Below are 21,475 nucleotides of genomic sequence, written 5' to 3'. Positions count from 1 at the left end.
ATAATATTGTTATAGGTAATCATTTTCAAATGTGAGATTGTCATCAAAATGTGGATGTCATTAAGAATTCATCAAATAGATTATTCTGTGTTGAGTTTGATCATAGGAATATTCCATAATTTATTTTCCCCAAATTAAGATGAGCAGCCACTCTGAGATCTTTAGCCCATGAAGGGATGGGCAGGGGATGGCTTGCTTTCTCATCCATAGAATGGTTCTGGAAAGGCTGCTGAAAAACTGGAAATGGCTCTCTGAAAAGTTTCTTTCTGCTTTTGCACTGTAGATTCTGCTGTCTTCAGCATGGACCTAGGACTAATGGTTGTCATTCTTTTCCTTCTTTCATAATCTGACTAATACATGTTATTCTTCAGTCTCAAAAGGCACTGGGATGCCCAGGCAAAAGAGAGTTAATGTTTTGAAATTTTCTTCAGTGCCCAGCATTGCTGAGGACTGTTAAGCTCCCAGTAACTGGCTGTGAGGGATCTCACTGAGCTCCTGAAATGTCATTGCTGGGCACTGTAAAACCAGCTCTTGCATGAGATGTGTGAGGAATGCAAGTAAATGACGATCGCCTTCCCTTTCTCCAACCAGCCCCAAACTGGCTTCGATCAATTCTCTAAATCTTGTGTAGTAAGGAACAGTGTACCCCTTCCCAAGAACCTGAGTGGCGGTGAGCTGAGTTGCTCTTAAGTAGAATCTAGGAATGGCTTTAGAGCTTGTAACAGCTTGTTTCAATTAAACGCTATGATATTGGCTGGGTTTCCTATTTTATATCTTCTTTAATCATCAAATGTATTTGGTACAAAATCTGAATTGTACGTGAGTTTGAGTAAACTCCGGGAGTTGGTGATGGACAGGGAGGCCTGGCATGCTGCGATTCATGGGGTCGCAAAGAGTCGGACACGACGGAGCGACTGAACTGAACTAAACTGAACTGAATTGTAGGCCTCCATGAAACCATATAGAGCATAGCTGATTTTAATTGTGACAAATTGAAGTTATCAGTGTAACACAAAACCAGCAGACATTGACAAGGCAGTAAGTAAGAAACCACAACTGCAAAGGTCTTTGATGTCGTATGATGAAGTCTAACATTGTCCTTAGCAAACTCAGCTACCATAATGAGCCAGAATTTTTTAAAGTATTTATTTATTTCGCTATGCCAGCAGTGTGGAATCTTCAGTTAGTTATGGCATGCAGGATCTTTTAGTTGTGGCATTCAAACCCTTAGTTGCAGCACATGGGATCTAGTTCCCTGACCAGGGATTGAACCTCGGCTGCCTGCCTTGGGAGCATGGAGTCTTAGCCACTGGACCACCAGGGAAGTCCCCAGAATTTCTCATAAATTCTGAACCATAATTTTGCAACATGCTGCACGCCCACACCTGGTTCTTTCACAGTATTTCTGCTGTAAAACAGGTCTCTCCATACCCCATCATCATATTCAGACTCGCAACTCTGCTGGTTGCAATTCCAAGACAGCTCATAGCCTCACCACACAGTTCTCTCACTGAGGAGTGAAGTATAGGTCTGCCTTCACCATCCTAGCTATGGGGTCTTTGCTGATCCTTTAAAATGGAGCTACCACTTTGACTCTGCCTATTCATGTACGTTACAATAACATAAGCTCTTCCATCCCCAAACTGATCTACTCCTGTTCCAAAATGGTGGTCACCAAATGTGTGAGCCATTGAAAGGAGTCCAGGTACTATCTCTTCATACCTACAAGCTGGATAAAATCATCTGTTTCTGAGACAGATAAATCAAGGTCTAACATATCTTCTGGAACTTCCTTTGAAAGTGCTACAAGATGTACTCTTCATTTGAAAAGTCAGAAAGAGAATTGAAAAAGTACAGGTTTTCACTTTATGAGCATCCTTTTCTTGAATGGAGTCAACAGTAATAATGTTTTCAGAGGACAGAGTCCAAAAATCAAGAGACTGGGCTAAGTTAACTTCTATTTCACAATATCTCTGACCGAGATTTGACTTATTACTGGGAAAATGCATAAGGATGGTACTTCCTTTAAGGACAGATTGCATTGGATAGCAGGCGATGGTGGCTGGTCACACCCAAGAAAAACAGACGCATGAACTGTACCCTGCAGCTTGGGCAGCAACACTGGAACCCAGGTCTTTCTGTTTCTGCTCTGGATGTAAGGCCACGCTTAGTTTTTCCCAGGTCAGGTTGGCAGGCAGGGAAGCAGCAGGACCCCAGTTACCTCTGCTTCCTTCTGTAAGCCCTCCTCTCCTCCAGCCACCCCATAGAGAAGCCGGGTTCTCTCTGAAGTTCTCTCTTTAAGTATGTCTGTTCCGGTATTCAACCTTTGTATAGAGTATTACCTCTCAGCAGTTACATATCTTTGTCTCTAAGATCTCTAACTGATTTTTTTCTGTAACCACTGTTCTTATTTCATAGTAGTTTGTCCTTGTTTCTTGGCTGCGATCATATCCTCCGTTTTCTCCCCGAGAGTATGTAGTATTTACTTAGAGTCCCGTTGGTCCGTGTTAGCTCCGTTTCCTCAGGAGTCTTTGCGTGGTTGGTGCTTTTCTCTTTCAGAGGGTTTGCTTTTGCTCAGATGTGTAGGGTTTCTTGCTTGTGTGTTGATGCTCTAGAAATTGGAATCCCTCTGTAATCTGTTTTCTGCTTCTGTTTATACACAGTACTGGCGAGTCGGGTGGTCGCTACCTCTGCAGGTTTTAGGACAGGAGGATTGGGATGTGCCTCAGCAGCTGAGCTTAGGTGTGTGGGGTATCCTTGGACCTCCCAGAGTCTGCTAGCGTCCTGGGGCTCTGCCATATCCCTTTGCTTCACCGAACAACTCTTACTGTTCTTGTAGTGAAAATGGAAGGTGAGGGCAGAGGGGCAGGGCTCCATGGCTGTCTAGCTCCGGAATGTCAGCTTCTCTCTATCAGAGCCAGAGTCTGCTCTTGGCTTCCACTCCTCCCCTACCTGACATTTCTCTGCCTGTGGTTTGTCTCAGTGGCTGAAGCCTCTGGCTTCAGCTTCCCGTGTTTTCTCGTCGGCATTCCTCCCGGGTTCAGGCTCAGCGTCGCTCCCCGTCTTATTTTTGAGCAGGAGTGTCTGGAGCCGTCCACGCGTCACTTCTGTGGGTTTGACATAGGAAGGGGAGGAGGGGCTTGGGAGAAGGCGCAGCCTTGGACTGTGGCTTCGTCGTGGTGTCGAGAGCCTTCTTTGTGGCCTCGCGGTTTCTGGCTTCTTCCCTCGAGGGCGCTTGGGCGGTCTCCTTGCAGGTTCCCCAGCTGGGGGCCCCTGGCTGCAGTCCTCTGGTGTGGGGCAGTGTGTCCTGGGCCGGCCCCTCCTGACCGGCAGCTCCCGTTGGTCCTCCCCTCTGCTTTGAGCTCAGAGCTGGCTCTTTACCTTGGGGTCTGCATCTAACCCCCTAGAAAACCTCTACCGTGGCCCCCACTGGTGGTGGCCACATAAGCTGTTTTAGAGACCCTCCCCCTCAATTCTGGGGCTATTCCAGCCAGCTTTCGGTCTTTAGATTTTTCCAGAAGAGAGTCAACCATTATATACATATCTCCAAAAGCCTAGGGAATACACATCAAATTCTTGAAGCCCCTTTTCTTGGCTTCAAGGAGGAAAGGCACCCCTTTCCTTCCATCCTGGGGAGGTGGGGAGAGGGCCCACTCAGTACACGGACAGCTCTCCAGGGAAATCCTTCCTTGACAATCTTTCCCTGGTTCATCTTCATCTTCTGCTTTTCGGTAGGTAATGAAAACTTCTGCTTGAGGTAGGTAATGAACTAATGGTTGAAAAATGGGTTTCACAAGCTTTCAGCATGACCTGCCTAGCAAACTCACAATTACTGTAATGGGCTCAGGTTTGAGACATCAGTCAAAACTGCACAGGAAGAGTCCCATTTTAATGTCCTGTTACTTAAGTGTCTGTAATCCTGCATTTTCTTCTAAATGTACCTAATGGAAGATATGTTATTATACTATGTATAATCGGCCATCATTTTTTTGTTTTTTTTTTTCAGGGAGCTAGAGGACCTAATGGCTCAGTTGGTGAAAAGGTAAAAAATGAAAAAGAAAAAATTTCTCCTCCTCCTTCCTGTCTCTCTGGGTTTAGTATCATTGAACTGTTGGGCTGAAGTACTAAAGATGTAAATGTCATGGATCAGAGAAAAACGTCTGGAAGGAACTGCTTGGGGAAGGCAGAACAGCTGGGGCTGGAGGAGAGTGAATGACCTGCAGGTTTTCTCCTGTCACTCCCTCCACCCAAATGCTTTCAACAAGCGCCATCAGCTTATCTCCAAGGAAAATGTCAATTGGCAAGACAGCTGTTTCTGTGCCATTAAGCGGCACCAATCACAGAATCCGTCCATCTAACGAAGTTCAAAGAACAGTTTTCTGACGCAGGTGTGAATGTTGTTCCTTCCATGAATGAACCCAAGACTAGTCAGCCTGTCCCCTTCCTCACAGGGTGATCCCGGCAACAGAGGCTTACCAGGACCCCCAGGGAAAAATGGACAAGTTGGTGCTCCTGGGGTCATGGGACCCCCAGGGCCTCCTGGACCCCCTGGGCCCCCAGGCCCTGGATGCACAACAGGACTTGGATTTGAGGTATTTTCCTTCATCCCTGTGGTTAAAGAGCAACGTGTATTAAGGATGACTGGAAGGGCCAGCTGACGACGCCATGGCGCTGCTGGTTCCCCGGAGCCCCAGCTCCCAGCACCGTGCCTGGCCCAGGGAGGGGTCTGGGAGTCAGATCTGAAATTCTTCTTCTTCTTCCTCCCCAGGACACCGAGGGCTCAGGCAGCATCAGGCACTTACATGAGCCCCTCTCTGGGCCGACGGCTTCACGTGTAGGTTGACTTTTGAAACCTTCACTTTGCGGACTGTCATGCTATCACGCTGGAGTGGGGAAGCTGTGGGGTGCCAGCCTGCTCTGTGACTTGCAATAATTCACTCTCTCTGAGCCTCCAGCTTCCAGCTGTGCGGTGAGGAGACCAGGTGCTGGTTATAGCTTGTTTCTTTGAGGAACGGCATAGAGGTTTTGCACAAGATATAATATGGGAAAACTTGAAAATCATCTTTCTCTCTTTCTCCCCAGTCCCTAACCATCAAGCATCTCAGCTTCATTGCCTCCTTTCTGCTGCCCTTTCAAGACTCGCACTTCGCCCCATTTCAGAATCCTATGCTCCTAGCAGGTGCCCCTGCCCGCTACATCTTCCCCCAGGGAGGTGTGGTCCATCCTCTGCTATGATGCTTCTCTCAAGAAGACCAGTCCCCAGGATCTCATTATGTTTGTCAAGTGGTACCCAGAGCTGGGCACGCCAGTGCAGGAGGAGTTGAGCCTCGCAGAGGAGAGCATCGTTGCCCCTCCATGATCGAATAGGAAGACCTCCCCCACCCCAGATGCAGAGGGCTCTGAGGGTCACGGTCAAAGGACACTCGGCCAGTGCTGGGAGGGGACCTCTGCTCCTCCTGCTGTCTGAGATGTTCCTTCCTTCTGACTCCGTAAGGGGAATTTGCCCTTCATCTTTTGCTCCCATTATCAAGGATAAAATCCTTGTGAGAGCTTAGGGAGAGACGGCAAGATGGAAGATAGATGGAAAGTGGGCCAAGTGAACAGAAAAAAATTCAAAGAATGTTTGTTTGTTTGTTTGTTTTGCCAGGGTCCCAAAGGAGAAAAAGGAGACCAGGGACCTAAGGTGAGGTCATCGATCTGGAGTAGGGGTGAGAGAAGTGTTCATCCCGGGTCTGGGAGCATTATCCATATACAGTGAACTTTTTCCCACCCTCACTGCTATATCCAGGGTGCCAGAGGGATGGACGGAGCCAGCATTGTGGGGCCCCCCGGGCCCAGGGGGCCGCCGGGGCGCATCGAGGTCCTGTCTAGTGTGAGTATCCCCAGGTCAGAGCATGGCTGGTGTTTCAGACTTTGCTGAAGGGGAGGGAGGGTTGTCCACAACTTCAGCGCCTGCAGGGCGGCTAGTTCTACAGGGGCATGCAGCTGGCCTCTGGTGTTGGAGTTTCTACCTGCCAGCACGGGCCGTCCGTCTATGCCTACTATGATACCTCTATTGTCTCCCATAGTGTGTCCCCAACCCTCTCTTCTGGTTGGCAGCGTTTGCAGTCAGAAAAATAAGTATAACAGAGCTGTAACCGACAGACAAGGAACGTAAGTGGGGGAGCCAGGGAGGAAAGATGCTTTAGGATATAAGAAATCAAGACAGATTTTCTGGAAGCAGTATCTTTGAAGAGGGACTTGAAAGCTAAGCAGGATTTACCAGGTAGGCGTGGAGGACAGGACTTCCAGAATTCAGGGGGTCGGGACTCTCAGAGCTGAAGCACAGAATAGAAAAACATGGGTGTATCCAAGGCCCAGGGAGCTGATGGGCATGGGGTTGTGTGGAGATTGATGGAAATTTGTAGAGAAGAGTGGGATGTGCTGGGACCTGATCGCAGCCCACTGGACATTAGAAAATCACATTTGTGAAAAATCGTGGCCCTTAGGAGAGAATTAATGTCGTACTGGTACATGACAGAAAGACAAAAAGTCCCAAATAACTGAAAAAAAACAATGACTAGAGATTTTTAAGTATAATTCAAAAATATCAAATGTAGATAAATAAGGATGTAGTGAAATAGAAAAATCTCTTTGTTGGAAGTATAAATTGTACAGTTCCTTTAAACAGCTCTTTGGCGACCTGCTAATATGTTCATACTGAAAATTTCCACATGGAAAGACCTCCATGTCATATGATTGAGTTAAAAAAAAGCAAGCTGAAGAATAATACATATAGCCTGGTACCATTTATATAAAATAACCACTTAGACAGATATATATAAAACACACACATACACCCCAACAACACTACTTTCTGTGGGTATTAATATTATTATTAATTTATAATTATATATTAATGACATAAATATAATATTAATTGTTTCAGTCACTCATTTTTGTGTCCAACTCTTTGAGACCCCATGAACTGCAGCATGCCAGGCTTCCCCATCCTTCACTATCTTCTTCACCATGTATATATTTTAAATTATAAAAATGTATAAAATTTTAATATTTAAAATTATACAAGAAAGAAGACTTTCATATACTGTGCAATTTTAAGATTAATCAGAAGAGAAAAGTGACGATGTGGCTCAAGGCCGCCTTAAGAAGCGGGTGGAGTGTGTGTGTCAGCAGGGGGCGGGTGCTGTCACTGTCTGCCTGCATCTGCCATATGCTGGGTGACTTCGGTTCAAGCCTCACTGCCGGGAACAAGGTGGAATATGTGCCACCCTCTGTCTCTTTGTCTGATTTTTCTCTTTTCAGTCTTTGACCAACATCACCCAAGGATTCATGAATCTCTCGGACATTCCTGAGCTCATCGGGCCTCCGGTGTGTATCCACAGCTGCCCGGGAATGAGGGTCCTACCCAGATGCCCCAGTTGAACCTAAGTTGGGTGGGTTTGGAATCTTTGGGCTCCAGAAGCGCAGAGCGCACGTGTCTCAAAGTGGAATGGAAAGAGAGCTTTGCGTCTCTGAGAAGTTGCTGCAGCATTAATTTGATTGTGCTGGGAGTTTTGTCCAATGCGGTGGAAGCTTCCAGTCCCTTGCATCAGAAATGTGTGTAATGGAAATCAGAGAGTCAGACGTAACAAGTTAATTGACGTCTGAGCAATGCTTTGGGCCTGCTTTTGTTTACGTGGTCTCATTTCCCACAAGGGGAGGAGCCTACTGCTAATGGGGAAACTGGCACACGAGGAGGGAATGTGCCTGGCTTCAGTCTTCCTGGCCCCGTTTAGAGATCAGGAACACACAAAGAAGCTCCCTCGTTTCTTCAAGTCCACAGAGTCGGTTTGTGTCTCACCGGGACCTCAGAGGAAGGAAGCTTCCTCCTGCAGCCCGTGTGGTGGATTCCCATTGCATCTTCCGTATCTGCTGGTGACAGCTGGGGCGAGAGCGAAGAGCTCTGGCCTTGAAAGCTTTGGGTTCCCAGTCCCCAGTGGGGTTGGCCTGAGCCCCTGCCAGCCACATCCTGGGGAAAACTCAGCTCTCTCCCCAAGGCTCTTGCAATATATATCCTGAAACTAAATATCTGAGAGATTCCTTTCGAGCCAGTGTCTCCCGCCGTGAGCCTCTGTTCATGGGTCATTTCACTCTCTTCCCCGCATCTAAGGGGGCTCCCTTTCCTTGATTTCTGCTAGAATCACCCAAAACACCCCAATAAGCAAACCCTAAAACAAAGAAGCAAAAGTCATTTCACAAAGTTTTCTTTTAATTATTGGAAGCTTAGAGCATTAGGTGGCTTAATTCTAAAGCAAAACACAGCCTAAGATCTAAGAATTGGCATCTCTTTTCTGAGTCCTTGGGCCTTGTCTGCCCGCACCCCAAGAGTCTTCTTTCTGTCTCAACCCCTGTCCTTCTCTTTGGCAAGTCCAGGCCTTCAAGGGTATCTCTACGGGAGGATCAAGGTTTTCCTGTTCAGATAATTCCCTCCCAGTTGCACCTTTATGCTTTTCCACTCCACTATATCCATCCCTGGGTTGGGAAGATCTCCTGGAGAAGGGAACAGCTACCCACTCCAGTATTCTGGCCTGGAGAATTCCATGGACTGTACAGTCCATGGGGTCGCAAAAAGTCGGACATGACTGAACGACTTTCACTTTCATCACTTTTCGTATGTACACTATATATATATATTAGTATATAGTCCTTTGTACCTGTTGCTTCTGCATCTACATATTCAACCAACCTTGGATTAAAAAAAAAGACTGAAAAAATATCCAAAAGTTTTAAAAAGCAAAACTTGACTTTGCTGCATGCTGGCAACTATTTACATAGCTTTTACATTGTATTAGGTATTATAAGTAATCTAGAGATGATTTAAAGTATATGGAGTATGTATATTGGTTATATGCTTACATATATGCTTACATATATGCTTACATATATGGTTACATAAAATGGTAAGGGGCTTGAGCATCTGAGGATTTCGGTATCTGCAGGGGATCCTGACACCCATGCCCCTCAGATACCCGGGGATGACTGTTCATTGGGGAAGTTGTTGTTCAGTTATATCTCTGTATGTATCTTCTGCCAAGCTCTGTGCCTTTAATAGGTGTGTGGGAGCTGGGCTTGGAGGAAGAAGTGTCCTGGCACCATGTGGAGTGAACCACAAATTTTCTGTTTTCTGGAGCCTTTAAAGCGGCTGGCCATTTAAAATTCTCCCTCTCACTGAGGGAAGAGAACTGAGTCTCACCAACTGCCCCCACTTCTAACCCCAAATACCCCAGCACACCCTTGGGGCCCACTCCTCAGAGTTTGGGAAGTTCTGAGAATACTTGTGAAGGTGAAGCTCTGTGTTCATTGCCCCAGGGATTTCTGAGGTCGAGAAGGAGGAGGAGTGTTTGGGGGTGGGGGAGGCTGGGACTTGCGGAGCCCAGAGTCCTGACGGGGCTGCAGAGGCTCCAGGCTTCTGGGCATTTCCTGGTTCTGTGCTAACTAGCTGTGTGACTGCATGGTCCCTCTCCCTGTGGAATGGATCATGAGCCCCGCTGGGTGGGGACATGCGTGGGCCTTTGGGAGGCGCCAGAGGCAGTGAGCCCCTGGGTGCAGGTTCCTGCTGGCCTGGAAGTGCTGCTGCTGAGCTGCCTCTTTGTCCTTCTGTGTTACAGGGCCCCGAGGGCATGCCTGGGCTGCCAGGATTCCCGGTGAGCACCACGCTAGCCATCCTCCTCTGTGCCCTGTGGTGTGCACGTTCTGTTCCTCCCACCTGGAGTGCTGTTCCTCTCCATCTGCACGGCTGAGCCCTAGTAGTCCTTGCTCATCTAGCCTTTCCTGCTTGCCCCACCCAGAGGGATCGTTCCCACCTTTGAGTCTACAAGGGCTTTATTTTCACCTCTTTTCTGCCTTCAGTAACAGTTATTTATGCCCCTATTCTTTTTTCCTCAACTGTACCATGATCAGCTTGTAGAGGATCGGGTCTTGTTCATCTCTTTCTAGCCTAGGGCCAGCCAGAGCCAGAACTGGATCCCACGGTTGGCTTCCTATAAGTGCGAGTAGATGAATCAGTCATTTCAGGTAGCTAGAGTCAGAGTGGCAAATAGATGGGGAAACAGTGGAAACAGTGGCTGACTTTATTTTTCTGGGCTCCAAAATCACTGCAGATGGTGATTGCAGCCAAGAAATTAAAAGACGCTCACTCCTTGGAAGGAAAGTTATGACCAACCTAGACAGCCTATTAAAAAAGCAGAGATATCACTTTGTCAACAAAGGTCCGTCTAGTCAAGGCTATGGTTTTTCCAGTGGTCATGTATGGATGTGAGAGTTGGACTGTGAAGAAAGCTGAGCGCCAAAGAATTGATGCTTTTGAACTGTGGTGTTGGAGAAGGCTCTTGAGAGTCCCTTGAACTGCAAGGAGATCCAACCAGTCCATCCTAAAGGAGATCAGTCCTGGGTGTTCATTGGAAGGACTGATGCTGAAGCTAAAACTCTAGTAGTTTGGCCACCTGATGCGAAGAGCTGACTCATTGGAAAAGACCCTAATGCTGGGAGGGATTGGGGGCAGGAGGAGAAGGGGACGACAGAGGATGAGATGGCTGGATGGCATCACCGACTCAATGGACATGGGTTTGGGTGGACTCTGGGAGTTGGTGATGGACAGGGAGGCCTGGCGTGCTGCGGTTCATGGGGTCACAGAGTCAGACATGACTGAGTGACTGAACTGAACTGAACTGAGAGTCAGAGTAGATAAAATTCCTAGAGAGAGAGGATGGTGGTGATGGGGGGACCAAAAGGGGGAATCAGAGCCTGGAAGCCCAGTAATTAGTAGTCTGTGTGCACCATGCTATGGGGCTTCCACCATGGAAGGTGAAAGTGCGTTTCTGTGTAGGAAGTGATCGGTTGAGTCTAAATGTCTGCGCCTGCTCTGAAGCCCACGGCTCCAGAGTGAGACCTGCACCAGAGTGAAATCTCTGTACGTACAGTCCTGAAAAGGCCTCAGTGCCACTGGTGACAGGTGCTGCTCCCGGGATAGATGAGGGAAATTTATCAAAAAATGTAATAGAAATTTGTCGTTGATGGTAGAATTATAGGTGGTTTCTTTTTCTACTTTTTTATATTTTCTGAGGTTTTCTATTTTTTTAAAGGAGCATATGGTATGCTGACACTAAAAATATGGGAGAACTTGACATTAAAACACAGGAGAGAGTGACAGCCACAGGGAAGACCTCTCGGTTAGGAAGAGGGAGCGAGACCTCTGAACTCCAGGCCCAGCTTGGCTGCTCCAAAACCAGAGCGTGTTCCAGACACAGTTGCCTCTGAATGACTGGTTCTGTGTTCCCGAGGGAGCCTTGGGCTTCTCAGAGGAGCCTTTGGGACCACTTGAAGAGTAAGGAGGGGGCCAAATAAGCAGGATCCAGGGCACTGACAAGGCTCCATTTGATATATTTTGTATATTGGGCTTTTGTTTAAGACTTTACTTGAAAAAAGGAATGAAAAGAGTTTCACTGCTAAAAAATAATAACAAATATTTGAGGGCCACTGCATTAACCCAGAAGAAAGGGACTTGTGAAAAGCTAAATTATGCTAAATTTCAACACTAAAAAGTGTTGAAACCCTTTTTGGGGGGCAGACGTCTGGCCGTGTGAGTCATCGTCACAGATCTTAAGTGTCTGTCGGAGTTGAGACGAGGTCACCTCTGACCGGGTGTGCAGAATTGGTTCTGCAGGGGGAATAGTGGAGGCAGCGGTGGGGGTTGGGGTGGGTGCAGAGAGGCTCAGGGGACAGGCTCACCCCTGCTGGGGTGACGGGAGTGGACGACGACGTGCCAAGACCAGGTGGGGTCACTTTGAGTGTCAGACTAGGGTGTCTGGATCCCATTCCTTAGGGAGTGGGGAGCCAGAGCAGGAGTGGGAATCATGGAGGATGGGTGATGGGGGAAGTGGGCTGCAGGACGGCCCCTAGGACCCGTGGGTGAGCAGAGGCAACAGGCAAGGCTGTTTTAGTGATGCCTGTTGGAGGCAACCATAGTTCAAAGAGAAATGGGGCCTCTAGGGCTCCTAACCCTCTCTGCTGTCTTCCGTCCCCCAGACCACTTAAAATGAGGAAAAACACCGTGACTGTGACTTCCACTGGCACTCTGTTCTTTTACTTTTGGGGGAAAAAGAAAGAAACCTTCGTTTAGTTAAAGCATTTTAATTTTGACAAACAACCAAACACTCTCCAATAACTCTTCTAGGGCCCGAGAGGTCCAAAAGGTGACACTGGCGTCCCTGGATTTCCAGGACTAAAAGGAGAACAGGTAAGAAGGGCCAGGTATCTGGGTGGGAGAATTTGCTAAATATTTCAAATGGGTTGAAAGTAGCTGTTCACTTTTTTAAAGCTTGAGATATAACTCACATACCATCAAATGCACCCCTTTCAACTGTGAAATTCGGTGATTTTTAGTATAGTTGCAAGGTCCTGCAGCCACCCCCACTACCTAATTATAGAACATTTTCCTCATGTTGCAAGAAGCACTGTGTCTCGTGGCAGTCTCTCCCCAGCTGTTCATGTTCATGATGTCAAGGTTCCTCCAGGGTGCAGGTGCGGTGCATAGGAGAACTCAGCCAACACTCCCCTGAATGCGCTTCCCACGAGTTCTGTGCTGGTCTAATTGCCTCCGCCAGGCTCTCCGGTTAGAATGTGCACTCCCTGAGGGCAGGCACATCCACTTCTCTTTCTGTGGCTCCAGTACCTAGCACTGTGCCTGATACATGAACGGCACTCAAAATATTTACTGGGTGAAAGGATGTTTGAGTAATGAGTGCAAGAAATTCTTGTTATGTTATTAAATCTTTATGATTATTATAAGCTGGGGCATTCTGCAGTTGGTTAGCAGTCTTGGTTCAGAAGTTTTGGAATAAATATTTAGCATGCAGAGCACTTCCTGAGATTCCTCGGACATTGAAAATGGCCTTTGTACCCATCCACATTTGTGTCTTAGAATTGATTTCCCAGTTGGTTTTTATAGGTAAGGGGAGAGTAACATTTTCATAAACACTGCAGTGACTCTGAGTTGGATTCATTTGTTCATCCATCCATTTATATACTCATCCTGCTTACATCCATTCCCTTTGATGCACCAGCCATGTTTCTATGCTAGGCGCTAGGAACAGTGAGATAAGATGTGAGGAACAGACATGCAGAGAGCCACAGAGAGACTGGTTATTGCTGTAATGGGGAGTCTGTACAAAGCCAGCAGGAGCAACCCTGAGCCTGCGGGGTCAGGGAAGGTGGGTGCGTCTCTAAGAGAAAGGACCATTAACTACTCTCTTTCCTTCCTTCCCGAACCATTTCACACTAGCCCCAAGGAAGCAGAGAGAGTCTCTAGCATCTGTTGGACCACAGTCCAGGGGGCAGAGGGCTCAGTGTTCTGGCTCTGAGTTAACACTACGTGAGACCTTGTCTTGGGGTGCCTTTTGCTGCCTTGGGCCTGCAGAGAGGGTGTGGGGCCAGGGCAGCTCTGGCTTGCCAGGAGGCCTGGTCAGATCAGATCAGCTCTTGCCTTAAACATTCTGTTTTCCATGTGGCAAGGTCAGGTGGATCTAGAAGGACCTAGTTGCTATCCCTGCCCCAATCCCCTGCCACCTTGAAAAGTGGGAAGAGCACCCAGACAGCTCTGCTCTGACCCCTGCGGCAAATGCACTTTCTCTGGCTTTACCTCTAATGCTTTTGTGCTTGCTTCTTCTTGCTGCTGGCGTGCTCAGGACCGCTTTTCCTCACCAGTTGAGTGGTAAGATCCGAATATCAGGTGTGGGCGTGGGGGCCAGAGAGGAGAGGCTGCTGGGATTGTTTTGGCGCCACTGCCCTGGCTGCTTCCAGCCCTGTTGAAGGGAGACTTTCGTGTGGTCCAGTCCAGCTCTTCAGGGGCCAGCACTGAAGTTCGGAGCCAGAGCCTTGAGTGGCTCCTCTCCCTGGCCTTTTCTCTGGACACATGTCTTCTTGGAAGCCTCCTGGGATGGTAGGTAGCCCTGCAGAGTGCAGGATTGGGGGCAGGATTCTGTGTCCTTGCCACCAGTTTCCCCATCTCCCCTGTGTCCCAGCAACTGAGGTAACTTTGCCTGATCAGGTGAGTGTTTGTACAGGAGCCTGGAGCTTGGAGGCAAAATTCCACATAGAGACTCAGGGCCCCTGTGTTGAGAGAGGCCTCCACTGATCATGCTCTCACGGCTGTCCCAATTTTAGATATTTTAACAAGAATAAGGATTTTAGGGGAGAGCAGATCTCAAGTTGAGCTGTTAGGAACACAAGCCACCAAATATATGAATGTTAGGAGCCAGAGGTTCTCAGCGGGGAGCATACAGCCAGAGGTGGGGGGGACCTAGCGGATTAAGGTTCCTGGAGAATTAAGGTGGGGATGCTGAGCAGAGGCAGCAGCTGGAGCCCTGGAGGGGCTTGCAGGACCCCATCTGTGCTTTCAGACGGTAATGAAGCACACGGAGGCAACAGGTAGACAGTATTTAACCACTCGGGAGGCTGCGCAGTATCGCAGCAAGAGGTCATGTCGGGGCAGGGGGGTTGGAGAGGCAGTTTGAAAGCCAACGAAATCATGGCGGCGAGCTTCTGGATACGGTGGCGAGGCGAGGCCCAGCTTCATCGAACGGTTCTCTGGATTGCAGGGTGAGAAGGGAGAGCCGGGTGCCATCCTGACAGGGGATGTTCCTCTGGAAAGGCTGAGGGGCCAAAAGGTAACTATTCCACCAGACCCTGAAAGAACGTGTCTGCTTCAAATCCCATCTTTGTTTCTGCTGCTGACTGTGTTCCTCTGAGTGACAGGTCTTTGTCTCCCTGTTTTAGGGTGAACCTGGAGAGCATGGAACCCCGGGACCAATGGTAAGCTGGAGCATGTTGCCCCTAAACTGGGGTTTGAAGCATTTGTCATACTTTGGCTCAACTAGATTGAGTTGTGAAAATAAAAATGATATGGCAATGTGTGTGTGTATCAATGTATCAAGGGTAGGCTGACTGCGATTAAATAAAATCTCAGTGGTTTAGCATAGTCATGGCTTAGTTCTGACTTTTACAAAATCCACGGTGGTGGTTGCCAGTTGGGCATCTCCCCTCCAAGCAGTGACTCGGGAGCCCATGATGCTTGGGTCCTGTGACTTCACTGTCTGGTGGATTCAGGTTCACACTGGCATCTTCCAGCTGGCAGGCCTCGCTTGGGGAGGGGCAGACCATGGAAGATGATGAGCCCCACCTCTGGCCTCCACTGATGCAGGAGGCAGTGGGGTGGGTGGTGGGGGACCTTGGTCTAGCTGTGAGTCCAGAAGGAAACAGTGAAGAAGATGGTGGTGTGCCCCACAGTTGTACCATGGGTCTTGCCAGCCACAGATTACCATTGCCCAAGCAACCTGGGCCTTTTGGCTTCTGGTCTTAGATCTGCTGCTCATTTGCTATGTGACCTCAGACAAGTCCACTTCTCTCTCTGGCCTTCTGTTTTCCCATCTGTGAGTGAGTGCTAAATGACATGACTGGGCGTTTCTTGCTTAACTGCTCCAGGAACCTATAACTCATTCAGGCTTCTGAGCAGTTTTAAACTACCAGTTCTCTCCAGATGAACCCTAAACTTCCCTGTCATATATTTCTCCTCAAAGAACAAAGAGAACTCATGCAACATCCACTATGGGTTGGACAGTGATGCTTCAACACAGATCATCTCATTTAATTTTCACCACCCTGAGCAGTGAATGTCAGAATGCCCATTTTATAGACCAGGAAACTGAGGTCAAAGCAGTTAAGTAGCTTGCCCACTGCTACACAGCTTGTTAATAACAAGTGGGGATTTGAACCGAACTTGTCAGAGTCTGTGTCCTGGTTTTTCCCAGCACACCTCACTGCCTCCAGTGAACATCTTCATTCTTCTGAAACATTTGGGGCTGGGGAATTGCACACTGGGATTTGAATGTGGGATTTGTTTGAAGCTGGATCTCTGGACTGGGGAGAAAGGACCTCACATTGCTCTAACAGGCACATGTCCTTGAATGGTGCATAACCTCCAAGGTGCATCCTTCAGATGACTTTCTAAGGCCTTTGGTCCCTTCAGTTCAGTTGCTTCGTCGTGTCCGACTCTTTGCGACCCCACGGACTGCAGCACACCAGGCCTCCCTGTCCATCACCAACTCCCAAAGTTTGTGCAAACTCATGTCCATCAAGTCAGTGATGCCATCCAACCATCTCATCCTCTGTCATCCTCTTCTCCTCCTGCCTTCAGTCTTTCCCAGCATCAGGGTCTTTTCCAGTGAGTCAATTCTTCGCATCAGGAATTTTAGCATCAGTCCTTCCAGTGAATATTCAGGACTGATTTCCTTTAGGATGGACTGATTGGATCTCCTTGCAGTCCAAGGGACTCTCAAGAGTCTTCTCCAACACCACAGTTCAAAAGCATCAATTCTTCGGCATTCAGCTTTCTTTATAGTCCAACTCACATCCATACATGACTACTGGAAAAACCATAGCTTTGCCTAGACAGACTTCTGTTGGCAAAGTAATGTCTCTGCTTTTTAATATGCTGTCTAGGTTGGTCATAGTTTTTCTTCCAAGGAGCAAGCATCTTTTGATTTCATGGCTGCAGTCACCATCTGCAGTGATTTTGGAGCCTCAAAAAATTAAGTCTGTCACTATTTCCATTGTTTCCCCATCTATTTGCCATGATGTGATGGGACCAGATGCCATGATCTTAGTTTTCTGAATGTTGAGTTTTAAACCAACTTTTTCACTCACCTCTTTCACTTTCATCAAGAGGCTCTTTAGTTCTTCTTCACTTTCTGCCATAAGGGTGGTGTCATCTGCATATCTGAGGTTATTGATATTTCTCCCAGCAATCTTGATTCCAGCTTGTGCTTCCTCCAGCCCAGTGTTTCTCATGATGTACTCTGCATTTAAGTTAAATAAGAAGGGTGACAATATACAGCCTTTACGTACTCCTTTCCCTATTTGGAACCAGTCTGTTGTTCCATGTCCAGTTCTAACTGTTGCTTCTTGACTTGCATATAGATTTCTCAGGAGGCAGGTAAGGTAGTCTGGTATTCCCATCTCTTGAAGAATTTTCCACAGTTTGTTGTGATCCACACAGTCAAAGGCTTTGGCGTAGTCAAAAAGCAGAAGTAGATGTTTCTCTGGAACTCTTGATTTTTCGATGATCCAATGGATGTTGGCAATTTGATCTCTGGTTCCTCTGCCTTTTCTAAATCCAGCTTGAATATCTGGAAGTTTGGTCCCTTAAGTCAGGCAGAATGGATGCCCTGGAGAGGTGTCCTTGGTCCTAGCTGCAGGCTAGGGCAGACTGGGAGAGTTTTGTGTTAACCACTGGTTAACCACTTACTAGGGCTTCCCAAATGGTGCTAGTGGTAAAGAACCCACCTGCCAATGCAGGAGACATAGGAGACTTGCATTCCATCCTTGGGTCAAGAAGATCCTCTGGAGGGGGCATGGCAACCCACTCCAGTATTCTTGCCTGGAGAATCCCATGGACAGAGGAGCCTGGCGGGCTACAGTCCATAGGGTTGCAAAGAGTCATACACAACTGAGTACTTTGCATCCATAGCCTGTCTCAGCACAGTCTATTTGGTATTTTTTCAGGGCACGGATGAACATGTTATTAGAGCAGAAAGTAGTGGCTTGATAGGTCCCAGGGTTAAACCAGTCATTCCCTGGGAGGCAGGAGAGACCCAGCTGTGTCCACTGGACATAGAGCCTGTCCTAGGAGGAGATCTTGCGTTGTATGCGTCCAGGCGCTGGAAGGCAGGAAGGCTCCTGCAGGAGGGTGGAGCAGTGTCTCTGGGAGCAAGCGGACTCGGAAAGCCGGCACTGGAATGGGGTCCATGGGCAGGGGCTCATCTGGAGAGCTGGGATGCCAGGCCAAGACTCTGGTCATTAGGGACAGGTGGGAGCAAGGCAGGAACCAAATCCTGGAGCAGATTATTGGACTTGGCTGACGTAAGGTGTGGGGCTGGGCTGGATTATTCCAGCAAGGGGGTATGGAGAGCCCTGGGACGTAAGACTGAAAGCAAAGGTCCATGTTCTGAGCTGGTCCAGCACACAGCTCCCTGGGAGCTGAGGCCTGAGGCTCCTGACCTCTTGTTTCCTTGTTATTCCTGCCTGGCTTGAGAGGGTTGGGTCCCGTGTCTGCGATGGAGGAGAGCCTGTAGGAGGGATGGAGCAAGTGGGTCCAGCTGAACTCAGAGAGACCAGTGGCCAAGGAGCCAGGCAGGTGGACACCTTGTAGGTTCTTGTCCTCCATCCTCCTAGCAGTGGTTCATTGTTACCACTGCCCACAGAGGTAGGCTGGACACCGCCCATCTCCCTGGCCTTTCAGTTTCTGTTCACTTGTTCCTTTTTTAATTGAAATATATGTGACATACAGCACTGTGCACATTTAAGGTGTGCCTGTTGATTTGATACGTCTGTATATTGTAATGTGATTGCCATTGTAGAGACAGCCGCTCTCTCACATCACGTAATTATCATTTCTGTTTGTGGCTGGAGTAAAGATCTCGTCTCTTAGCGAGTCTGAGGATTATAATACAGTGTCGTATTCCCTGTATTGTGCGTTGTTAGCTCTCCAGGACCTAGCTGTACTAGTCGCAAGTTTGTACCTTAAGCCAGACCTCTCCTGTTCCCCCACCCTCCTGCCCCGTAACCACCTTTTTACACTGTTGTTTTTTACCATTTTGGCTCTTTTAGATTCCACATATAAGTGACATCATACAGTATTTTTCTCTTTCTAATCTGGCATTTACGTTGCCTCCAGGGACCCAAAGGACCACCAGGACACAAAGGAGAATTTGGCCTCCCTGGGCGACCTGTAGGTATCCGAGCTCCTCAAACTGCAGGTGGGAGAAGGACATGTGAGCCAGGCCGGCCTGTGGGTTTACTGAGGCCTCTCTCCTGGGTTTCAGGGTCGCCCAGGACTGAATGGCCTCAAAGGCGCCAAAGGAGATCAAGGGGTCATGATCCCGGTGAGTGCCACACCAGAGGCCCAGCCCCACAACACCCAGGGGCGCGGCCCCAGGGCCAGGGTCAGGAGCGGGACTGGCCGGGTGCCAGGTCCCAGCGAGCGGACAGAGCGCTCAGGAGCGTTCCTCTTCCCCTGCCGCCCCTTCCAAAGATCCGCAGCCCAGCCCTGTCCTCAGGCTCATTCTCGGGAGGTCCTGCACCAGATCCACCACAATGGAGCATAACTTCCTCATCCAGACCCAGGGGAGGGTGGGAGAACACGGTCTGGGAATCCTCAAGAAGTCTGGCTTCAAATCCCAGGTGTTCTGACTCGAGTTATATCATGTCTTTCCTGGATTACACATTCCTGGGGATTTCACAGGTCACTGGTGTAGCTGGGGAGGGGCTGGTGAGCGTTGAGAGAACACAGAAGCTCAGTCGGCTGCGTACGCAGAGCCTCACAAGATGGCAGACCCTGCGACATCCGCAGTGTCCCGCATCTGTGTACGGAAGCCAGTGTTTACTGGTGCTTTTGAGGACAGGATCTCAGTCTTCATAATAGCTCTCCTGAGAGACACTCTGCAGAGCCCTTGTTTTACGCAAAAGGAAACTAGGGCCCGTAGAAGCTAGTCACCGCTGGAGGCCCCCCCATTTTGCTACATGCAAGTGCAGCTTGAAGTATGTTGTTGATTCTGTCTGGTCTCCAGGAGGTCTCCAATTGGTCTCCAATTTGGTATGCCCAGAATTGCAGAAATGAGGTGACGCTGAATCAGCGGGCAGACTCAATCACCAGTGCTCCCAGTCTAGTGGTCACGTGGAGCCTGCTCCTGGGCCGGGCGCCCCTCACCTGCGGTCAGAGCCTCCCCTCCCCCATGTCTGCTGAAGCTGCAGCTTGGGCTCCAGGACTGGCAGAGAAAGCATTGCATGCTCTCACGGCCAGGCCGACCTGGCTCTGCCATGGACTCTGCCATCTAACAGGAACTGGTGTTTATCGTTACATTTATGCGGGGCCCTTTCAGGCCCCGTATCCCAGCCAGGCCCCACCCCACCACCCCCTCCCTCTGGGGGATGCGTTGGTAGAGGTGGTGGGTTCTGTGCCCACTGAGCACTGCTCTGCGGGTCGGAATCTGGCTTCCAGTCTCCATCCTTCTGTGAATTGCTGCGTGACCTTTAGCAGGTCACTTCCCCTCTCTGGCCCTCGTTGCCTCCCATTGTAAACCAGCAATGATACTTGCTCTGCTGTTGTGAAGATGCAGTGAGGACACAGAGGCAGACTGCTTCAGGAAGATGCTGGCCTCCCCGTGGGAAGAGTTAGTTGGCTTTAGAAGACCCTCCTCTCCTCGTCTCCAAACCCTGGGGGAGTACCCTGCAGCTGCCTCTGTGCTTACAACAACCCGAACTCAGGAATGGCCTTTCTTGCCCCCTTCAGGGTCCACCTGGCCTACCTGGTCCTCCAGGCCCCGCAGGACCACCGGGAGCTGTGATTAACATCAAAGGAGTAAGTTGGGGTGGGAAGGGAGAGAGACCTCCTGGGAAAGCGGACACGGTCCCCTACTGGCCTGAGCTGGAGTTGGGTGTCCTCAACCCCCCTCTCATTCTTGTTTCCAACAGGCTGTCTTCCCGATTCCAGTCCGGCCACACTGCAAAACCCCTGTAAGTAGCAAACAGTCATGGCCTTAAAGAGCAGGCTTTGGCGTAGAAAGCAACTCAGAGAAGATAAGTTTTTAGCTTTTGTTTTGAGCCACTCTGTCAGTGTTCTCTCTGATGTCTTCAAGTGAGCAGGTGGCTCTGAATCGTATTAGGGCTTCTAAGGGCACACATGTGGACAATGTTTCTTTGCGATCAAAAAGCAGGGTCTTTTGTTATCTTCATGCGGACTCGTTAGCTTCGTGCTTGGAGCAGTATAAAAAAGGGGGAATAGATACTTTAAAACACAGAGGAGAATAAAAAGGCAATTCTGACTAGTGATCTTCACATTGGGAGCTTCAGGCTAAAATGTGTAACTATCCTTTCTTAACTGTCCTGTTTCTGCCCAGTACACAACGCTGAGAGGAGGGACTTCCTCTCGCTCTTTGTAATGACAAGACCAACTGTGACTCAGACAAACTCGCCAACTTGTCCAAGGTCACAGGAAGGACACAGCTGGGCCATCGCTCGGGCCCCCTGGCACCCCTTGGCACCCCAAGGGGTCAGGCACATGCCTGTTCACCCCTCTGGTCAGCGCACTGTCCCTAGACCCGTATGAGGAGGGTCTAGATTTTGTGGGGACACGCCGGGAGGGTGGGCCTCTCCCCAGGCACAGGCATTAGTCACTGAACATAATAGTTCACTCAGCAAGTATTTATCAAAGATTTACGAATGCCAAGTACATGTGAAGCCCTAGAACTGCAGTGGTGAACTAGACAGGCGTGGCCTCTGTTCTCGGGAGCCTGCAAGTTACAATTTAGAAAGGTTTTTTGAAGCGGGTTCTTAATTCATGTCTGTAGGGGTGGTGATGAGACTTGGGTCAAGGGCTTTAAAA

At 48.9% G+C, this 21,475-nt stretch overlaps 1 protein-coding gene across 2 annotated transcripts in view; it reads left to right on the top strand.

Moving 5' to 3' along the window:
• COL15A1 (collagen type XV alpha 1 chain) overlaps positions 1 to 21,475 on the top strand; it is a 101,258-nt gene that overhangs the window by 62,096 nt on the left and 17,687 nt on the right. For both annotated transcript variants that reach the window (XM_043486402.1, XM_043486401.1), the window contains 14 exons: positions 4,007 to 4,042; positions 4,452 to 4,592; positions 4,769 to 4,834; positions 5,648 to 5,683; positions 5,789 to 5,872; positions 7,306 to 7,371; positions 9,651 to 9,686; positions 12,215 to 12,277; positions 14,637 to 14,705; positions 14,815 to 14,850; positions 18,770 to 18,823; positions 18,918 to 18,977; positions 20,384 to 20,452; positions 20,566 to 20,607. In XM_043486402.1, the coding sequence (XP_043342337.1) occupies positions 4,007 to 4,042; positions 4,452 to 4,592; positions 4,769 to 4,834; positions 5,648 to 5,683; positions 5,789 to 5,872; positions 7,306 to 7,371; positions 9,651 to 9,686; positions 12,215 to 12,277; positions 14,637 to 14,705; positions 14,815 to 14,850; positions 18,770 to 18,823; positions 18,918 to 18,977; positions 20,384 to 20,452; positions 20,566 to 20,607 (858 nt within the window). The remainder of the gene's footprint in view (positions 1 to 4,006; positions 4,043 to 4,451; positions 4,593 to 4,768; positions 4,835 to 5,647; positions 5,684 to 5,788; positions 5,873 to 7,305; positions 7,372 to 9,650; positions 9,687 to 12,214; positions 12,278 to 14,636; positions 14,706 to 14,814; positions 14,851 to 18,769; positions 18,824 to 18,917; positions 18,978 to 20,383; positions 20,453 to 20,565; positions 20,608 to 21,475) is intronic.

Source organism: Cervus canadensis, chromosome 14 (genome assembly GCF_019320065.1).
Source record: "Cervus canadensis isolate Bull #8, Minnesota chromosome 14, ASM1932006v1, whole genome shotgun sequence".
In the NCBI taxonomy this organism is placed as follows: domain Eukaryota; kingdom Metazoa; phylum Chordata; class Mammalia; order Artiodactyla; family Cervidae; genus Cervus; species Cervus canadensis.
This window is presented reverse-complemented; position numbering and strand designations above follow the sequence as displayed.